The sequence below is a fragment of the Chlorocebus sabaeus genome, chromosome 20 (genome assembly GCF_047675955.1).
Source record: "Chlorocebus sabaeus isolate Y175 chromosome 20, mChlSab1.0.hap1, whole genome shotgun sequence".
Taxonomy (NCBI): Eukaryota; Metazoa; Chordata; class Mammalia; order Primates; family Cercopithecidae; genus Chlorocebus; species Chlorocebus sabaeus.
In genome coordinates this window covers 126,340,120-126,348,659 of record NC_132923.1, presented here as the reverse complement: position 1 = coordinate 126,348,659, position 8,540 = coordinate 126,340,120, and the positions used below count along the sequence as shown (strand labels likewise).

Genomic DNA, 8,540 nt, shown 5'->3' with positions numbered 1-8,540 from the left:
ATCCTTTTTCATATAATTTCATTTTTAATCTTCTTATCTTATTTTTAGACAAAGTCTCGCTCTGTCGCCCAGGCTGGAGTGCAGTGGCATAATCATAGCTCACTGCAGCCTCAACCTCCTGGGCTCAAGGGATCCTCCTGCCTTGGCCTCCTAAAGTGTTGAGATTACAGGTGTGAGCCACTGCTCCTGTCCAATATTTAATTTAAAATCCAACAATTAAAAAAAAATCTAACAATTCAACCAGAGTAAAATAATGACGTTTTGTAGAAGCCTCTTCTCTTCAAAATGCCTTTTGTGTGTTCTCGCAATAGACCTGCACTCTCATCTGAGTCCTATCCCCACAATACTGTAATTGTATGTGTGTTTGGCCTGGGCGTGGGAGTAGGGACTGAGTCTTGAATCTTTTTATTTCAAGGCCTACCAAAGTTCCCAGCATATAGTAGGCACTCAATGAATGGAACTGAACTGATGTCTAAAAATTAATTTCCAAGTTTCTTCGCATTCATCTATTAGCAAGTACCTAAATATGCTCACGGCACTGTGGGGATGGGCAGAGATTTAACTCAATAGGAATAATATGGGCCGGGCGCGGTGGCTCACGCCTGTAATCCCAACACTTTGGGAGGCCAAGGCAGGCGGATCACCTGAGTTCGGGAGTTCGAGAGCAGCCTGACCAACATGGAGAAACTCCATCTCTACTAAAAATACAAAGTTAGCCGGGCGTGGTGGTGCATGCCTGTAATCCCAGCTACTTGGGAGGCTGAGGCAGGAGAATCGCTTGAGCCCAGGAGGCGGAGGTTGCGGTGAGCCAAGATCGTGCACTCCAGCATAGGCAAAGAGCAAAACTCCGTCTCAAAAAAAAAAAACAACCACCAAAAACCCAGAATAATACACATATAACAACGCAAAGAAGCTATAGACTTGGGGTCTTCCTCGAAAGCAGAGATTAACGGAAACTATGCAAGGTGACCCGGACACCCGGGCTCCACCCTCTGCTCCAGTCCCCCACATCGACAGGCTCTGTTCCGGCTACCTTAGTCTGGGCGGGAGGGCGAGAGCGAGGGCGCCTGGGAGAAACCTCGCCCTGCGGCGGTTGATTAGTCAGGCCTCAGAAAGATGGCGTCTTCGGAGCAGGCAGAGCAGCCGAGCCAGGTAAGGGGAGTGGGACTGCTCCGCTGTGCGGCGGAGACCCCGGCTGGAGGGGGCGCTCAGCATACGGCTGGGAGCCGGGTAGGGACCCCGAGTCTCCGAGGCTGGGGACCCTGACCTCTTGCCCCCTCCCGAGCCCCGCCCCTCCCCAGGTCCTCCCCGCCCGGCCCCTCCCCCGGTGACCCCTCTTTGACCACATTCCGGAGCCCGGGCTCTGGTGCTTGGCCTTGCCCCCGGGTCCCAACTTCCTGCTTGCCAGCACCTCTGGTCCCACTTGAGCTTGGCGGGGAGGGTGGCGGGACCTTTGGGAAGTCCTCAGCCTTGAGCTGCGAGGGCTTGAGAAGGAGAGGATAGATCGTTCCCGGCTGTCCCCTCCGGGGAGGGGCCTGATTCCATCAGGGTTCCCACTCCCTCACGGCCTCAGCCTCCTGGAGTGGCTGCCAGCCTCTTCATCTGTAGTCACCTTTGCGCTTTTCTCGTCAAGTTGGAGAGTCAGAAATAATATAGTCGAGCCCTCGCAGTGCGTTGATAGGAAAGGGACGCACTGTGAATAACAGACGCCACCAAGCTTTTGGCTGAGGACCCATCCTCGCTTCCCTGGGTTTGGTTTTGTTGGCCGAGGGCTCCGCTCTAGCTTTTCACCTGCAGATTCAGACAAATCCCACTCCAATAAGGGGACAATAGGGACCAGTGTTGACGCCTGTGCCTCTGCGGTAGGGAGGCAGTGGATGATAAGGCCTCCGAAGGGGTTTATAGTCCAAAGGTGGGGTGGGGTGGGATGAGGTGAGGAGAAAAGGGCTAAGAGAGATCTTACATTTAACTGGGTATGTGCTGTCATGTTGAGGACAAATTACATCTGTTATCTCGTTTAGTGTTCACTACAACGTTTATGAAGTGCAGGCTGTTAACCTCCATTTCACAGAAATGAATACTAAGGTTTTGTGACATGCTCCAAATCGTGTGCCCTGTTGAGCCTGTATTGTACCTGTGTGACTCCACTAGTCTTCCATATATTTTTGAGTTTAGTTAGGTTTAGAATGAGGAAGAGATAAATAGTTTCAACTTGGGGCCTCATTCCTCCTCTCCCACCTCCTTGAAACACGTCTAAGAGTTTTCAGCAACTTACTAGTATTTCACATCCTTTAGAGGTAGAAGACCACCGCTTAGTGTTTCTTACTGTCTTATTCTGCGTATCTGTTACAGGAATTGCACTTAAAGGAGTTGGTGTGTTCCCCCATACCAGCTTCTATTAGCAGTGTGAATGATTCAGGAAGATGATGTCTTGATTGTAAAACATGGGAAATAACAAGGACTGATTCTGGCCTTCTCACCGTCAGGGTTCTGGAGTTTGGCAAGTGTCTTTCGAGGAGGGCCTCTCCTTTCTTGCCTTACCACATTTAGATGGTGAAATACTGAGGCATCTTGGGGTCTGGATTTCTCGGAATTGTTTTGTGTTAGGAATGCCCACAGGCTGGGATTGAAGGATGTCCTCAGTTCCTGATTCTTTTTTCTTTTTTGAGATGGAGTTTCTCTCTGTCACCCATGCTGGAGTGCATTGGCGCAATTTCAGCTCACTGGAACCTCTGCCTCCTGGGTTCGAGCTATTCTCCTGCCTCAGCCTCCCGAGTAGCTGGGACTACAGGTGCCTGCCACCACACCTGACTAATTTTTGTATTTTTAGTGGAGATGGGTTTCACCATGTTGGCCAGGCTGGTCTTGAACTCCTGACTTCAAGTGATCTGCCCACCTCAGCCTCCCAAAGTGCTGAGATTGTATGCGTGAGCCACCATGCTCGGCTCTGTTCCTGATTCTTACAGGACATTTAATTTGCCCGTGCTGTAAACAGTACTAAAAATCTTGCCACTTGGAGCCATTGTCATGCCCAAGGACTCTTTTGGTTTTGCAAGTTTGCCTTCTCTGTATATGTATTTAACAGAAAAGGATCTAAGGTCCTTTAAGGGGGCATGGCCATCACTTACTTGATTTTCAGCTCTACTTCTTCTTTGCCCTGCTTTCCAAAGCTGGTAGAGGTAGGATTGCAACAGAACATGCCAGCAGCCTGGGGGAAAAACTTGAACTTTTTTTTTTTTTTTTTTTGAGACGCAGTCTCGGTCTGTCGCCCAGGCTGGAGTGCAGTGGTGCGATCTCAGCTCACTGCAACCTCTGTCTCCTGGGTTCATGCCATTCTCCTACCTCAGCCTCCCGAGTAGCTGGGACTACAGGTGCCCGCCAGCATGCCTGGCTAATTTTTTATATATTTAGTAGAGACGGGGTTTCACCATGTTAGCCAGGATGGTCTCGATCTCCTGACCTCGTGATCCACCCACCTTGGCCTCCCAAAGTGCTGGGATTACAGGCGTGAGCCACCGCGCCCAGCCAAAGCTTGAACTTTTCATACCAGATTCTATCGCTATCTAACAAGTAGCAAATGCACACTTTTTGAATGAACCAATACTCTTCAGCAACTGTTTGTTTCATTTTCAAGTCTTGATCAATCCAGTTTCCCATTTCTCCGATTAAAGCAGTATAGGATTGAAAGGATTGTTTAATTCCCCCACACCTGGTTTGTTGTGTAGGGTTAGAACCGTGGGGCTGAGCCAGTATTCTGTCTCTCACAGGAAGTTTGTTCGTTAGCCTTGTCATATCGGTCTCTGGTTTCTAACGATTAAAGGTGAATAACCTTCTCTTCCCTTGAGAGGCAGTGTAGAATAGTTGTTACAAGTACAGGCTCTAAATCCAGACCCTCTGGCTTGGAATCCTAACTCCACTAACTTACCAGCAATGTGATCTTGGACAGGTCTACTTAATTTTTCTGGACTTAATTTCTCCATGTGTTAAACAGGGAAAATACTAGGACCAATCTCATAGAGTTGCTCTGAGGGCCAAATGAGTTATCTATTTATTTATTTATGTTTGAGACCGAGTCTCACTCTGTTGCCCAGGCTGGAGTGCAGTGGCACGATCTTGGCTCACTGCAACCTCTCCCTCCTGTGTTCAAGTGATTCTCCTGCTTCAGCCTCCCAAGTAGCTGGGACTACAGGTATGCACCACCATGCCTGGCTAATTTTTGTATTTTTTTTTTTTTTTGAGACAGAGTCTCGCTCTGTTGCCCAGGCTGGAGTGCAGTGGCAGGATCTCTGTTCACTACAAGCTCCGTCTCCCGGGTTCATGCCATTCTCCTGCCTCAGCCTCCCGAGTAGCTAGGACTACAGGCACCGCCACCACGCCTGGCTAATTTTTTGTATTTTTAGTAGAGACGGGGTTTCACTGTGGTCTCGATCTCCTGACCTCGTGATCCGCCCGCCTCGGCCTCCCAAAGTGCTGGGATTACAGGCGTGAGCCACTGCGCCCGGCCTGTATTTTTTTTTTTTAAGTAAAGATGGGTTTCACCATATTGGACAGGCTGGTCTCGAACTCCTCACCTCAGGTAATCCACCCGCCTCAGCCTCCCAAAGTGCTTGGGATTACAGGCGTGAGCCACTGCACCTGGCCCTAAATGAGTTATTTATGTAAAAGTGCCAGAACAGTGCCTGAAACAGTGTGTTGTCTATTATTATTATTCAATTTAATAAGTTCTGAATTTTCACTCACTAATGGATCTAAACTTTCCTCAAGTTCTATTACAACATCTTTTGGGGTATCATTTTTCATGTGTTGACTACTTGTCTAGTAAAGTTCTTTTATTCAGAAGTAATTCCTTCAAATTTCAAGGAATGCCCTGAATGCTAGTGTTTATGCTAGCTGTCCTTCATTACTTTTGCATTTCAGGAACATACTTTTTCTTTTTTTTTTTATTATACTTTAAGTTCTAGGGTACATGTGCACAACGTGCAGGTTTGTTACATGTGTATACTTGTGCCGTGTTAGTGTGCTGCACCCATCAACTCGTCAGCACCCATCAACTCGTCATTGACATCAGGTATAACTCCCAATGCCATCCTTCCCCCCCTCCCCCAGGAACATACTTTTTCATAATGGTATGGTCTTTTTAGTCTATCTTCAAGGCGATTTGTTGGAATTTCATTTATTGCTTCCTTTGTTCTGTGTTCCCCACATTGCTCTGTTTTACGTGGTTGATCTATTGATTGAGACAGGGTCTAACTCTGTCACCAGAGTGCGGTGGTGTGATCATGGCTCACTGCATCTTTGCCTGTCTGGGCTCAGGCAATCCTTTCGTCTCAGCCTCCTGAGTAACTGGATCTATAGGTGCACACCATCATGCCTGGCTAATGTATTTTTAAAACAGTTTTTGTAGTGGTGAGTTCCTGGCTGGGCGTGATGGCTCATACCTGTAATCTCAGCACTTGGGGAGGCTGAGGTGGGAGGATTGCTTGAGGCCAGGAGTTTGAGACCAGCCTTTGCAATACAGGGAGACCTCATTCCTAAGAACATTTAAAAATTAGCCAGGCATGGTAGCACTTGCCTGTGGTCCCAGCTACATAGGAGGCTGAGGCGAGAGCATCACTTGGGCCTGGGAGGTTGAGGCTGCAGTGAACGGTGATTGTGCCACTGCACTCCAGCCTGGGTGAGAGAGCAAGACCCTGTTTGGGGGAAAAAAAAAAGAGAGAGAGAGAGAGAGAGAGAGAGAAAGTGCTGAGATTATAAGCATGAGCCACCACGCCCAGCCAGTATGGCTGATCTCTCATGGAAGTCCTTTCTGGTGTGTACATGTTAGAGCCGGTAGGAATGAGAAACGTTATCTCTATTTCCCAACTTTCCTACTAGCTTTTCTTCCTTCGCTGAACAACAGAGGCATGGTTCAGTCTGATTACTTCACTGTTACTGAGTATTGAGTATTACTGTCGAAGGTAGATTTCCTATCTGTAGAGGTTCACTGAGTACGGTAAATTTTGCATTGAGAGGCTACAGAAGCAGGCAGGGAGAAGAGCAGAGTGAAAGAGTGGAAGAGCGAGCATGGCTTCACATCCTGGCAGGTTTTGGTGGAACTTCATCACTCACAACTATTGGACTTATCACTCCACATTTCTGAGTATGTTTTCTCCTCTGTAAAACGAGAGCAATAATAGTTACCCTAAAGCCGGGTGTGGTGGTGCGTGTCTGTAGTTCCAGCTACTCAGGAGGCTGAGGCTGGAGGATTGCTTGAGCCCAGGAGTTGGAGTCTATAGTGCACGATGATCACATATGTGAATAAACCACTGTACTCCAGCCTCGGCAACAGGGTGAAACCCTATTGCTTAAAAAAATAAATAAAATAAAAAATAATTACCCTTTTAATGTTGACTGAGATCACAGCTGTGAAGAGCACCTGCTGCATGGTAAGTGCCCAGAGTTAGTTTCCTTCTCCCAGTCTTTACATGTAGTTCTGAGAGTCTGTTGAACTCTTGAATAACAGTAGGTCAGACAAGGTATTTGCCCTCTCAACTTTTTTTTTCTTTTTTTTTTTTTTGAGACGGAGTCTCCCTTCCCTCTATTGCCCAGGCTGGAGTGCAGTAACTCAATCTTGGCTCACTGCACCCTCAGCCTCCCGGGTTCAAGAGGTTCTCCTGCCTCAGCCTCCTGAGTAGCTGGGACTACAGGTGCGTGCCACCATGCTTGGCTAACTTTTTTTTTTTTGAGATGGAGTCTTGTTCTGTCTCCCGATCTGGAGTACAGTGGCACAATCTCGGCTCACTGCAACCTCTGCCTCCTGGGTTCAAGTGATTCTCCTGTCTCAGCCTCCTGAGTAGCTGGGACTATAGGTACCTGCCACCACACCCAGCTAATTTTTTTGTATTTTCAGTAGAGACGGGGTTTCGCCATGTTGGCCAGGCTAGTCTTGAACTCCGGACCTCAGGTGATCCACCTGCCTCGGCCTCCCACAGTGTTGGGATTACAGGTGTGAGCCTTGCACCCGGCCTCAACTTTTTATTTTGAAAAATTTCTCACATAGAGAAAAGTTGGAAGGGTAATACTGAGAACTTCTGTAAAATTCCCATAAAAACTTCACCAAGATGCGCTGTTCACATTTTGCTGAATTTGCTTATGTCAGTATCTATCTATCTATCTATCTATCTATCTATCTATCTATCTATCCATCCATCCATCCATACATACATATTTTTTTTTTGGAGGGGGGAAGGATTTCTAGTAAGTTACAGACATCAAGGATTTTTCATCCTAAAATATTTCACCTTGTCTCTCATAAGAGTAAGGTTATTATTCCCCTATATAATCACAATACCATTATCACAGAAGAAATTTAAGTGTTGATAAATAATATTATTTAAAACAGAATCTGCACTCAAATTTTCACACTTAAAACAGATCAGGATCTAGTGAAGCAACAGAGTTTGCATTGATTTGTTTCTTTAGTTTCTTTCTTTCTTTTTTTTTTGTTTGAGATGGAGTCTTGCTCTGTCTTGCAGTGGTGCAATCTTGGCTCACTACAACCTCCGCCTCCTGGGTTCAAGAGATTCTCCTGTCTCAGCTTCCCAAGTAGCTGGAATTGCAGGTGCCCACCACCATGCCTGGCGCCAGGATGGTCTTGAACCCCTGACCTCAAGTGATCCACCCACCTTGGCTTCCCACAGTGCTGGGAGCCACCATGCCCAACCTTAAACTTTTTTTTTTTTTTTTTTTTTGAGACAGGGTCTTACTCTGTCATCCAGTCTGGAGTGGAGAGGTGTTATCACAGCTCACTGTAGCCTTGACCTCCTGGATTCAAGTGATCTTCCAGCCTCAGCCTCCCGAGTAGCTGGGACTATAGTCGTGCACTATGATGCCCAGCTATTTATTTTTTGTAGAGGTCAGGTCTCGCTGTGTTGCCCAGGCTGGTCTCGAACTCCTGACCTCAAGCGAGCCTCCTGCCTTAGTTTCCCAGGCTGCTTTTACTTAACATATATTTTTGAGATTCATTCATGGTGAAGAACAGCGAGTTTATTATCACGACTTTATATAGTTATAACATTGTATGAATGTGTTTGGCTATTTGTTATTAACCATTCTACTCTTTTTTTTTTTTTTTTTTGAGACAATATCTGGCTCTGTTGCCCAGCCTGAAGTGCAGTGGTACGATTTCGGCTCATTGCAAACTCTGCTTCCCAAGCTTAAGCCATCCCCTACCTCAGCTCCTCTGGTAGCTGGGACCACAGGCGCATGCCACCACACCTGGCTAATTATTTTTGTAGTTTTTGTAGAGACAGGGTTTTACCATGTTGCCCAGGCTAGTCTTAAACTCTTGAGCTCAAGCAATCTGCCTGCCTGGGCCTCCCAAAGTGCTGAGATTACCAGTGTGAGTGACCACACCTGGCCACCATTCTACTTTTTTTTTCTTTTTCTTTTTTTTTTTTTTTTTTTTTTTTGAGACGGAGTCTCGCTCTGTCGCCCAGGCTGGAGTGCAATGGCGCAATCTCGGCTCACTGCAAGCTCCGCCTCCCGGGTTCACGCCATTC

General features: G+C 47.0%; 1 protein-coding gene across 1 annotated transcript in view; it reads left to right on the top strand.

The window, feature by feature from the left end:
• Window positions 1-1,061: 1,061 nt before the first annotated feature.
• The window catches only part of PEX14 (peroxisomal biogenesis factor 14), a 157,483-nt gene continuing 150,004 nt past the window's right edge, over window positions 1,062-8,540 (top strand). Inside the window, exon 1 of the mRNA XM_007980588.3 lies at window positions 1,062-1,152. Coding sequence (XP_007978779.1) covers window positions 1,117-1,152 — 36 coding nt within the window. The 5' untranslated portion in view covers window positions 1,062-1,116. The remainder of the gene's footprint in view (window positions 1,153-8,540) is intronic.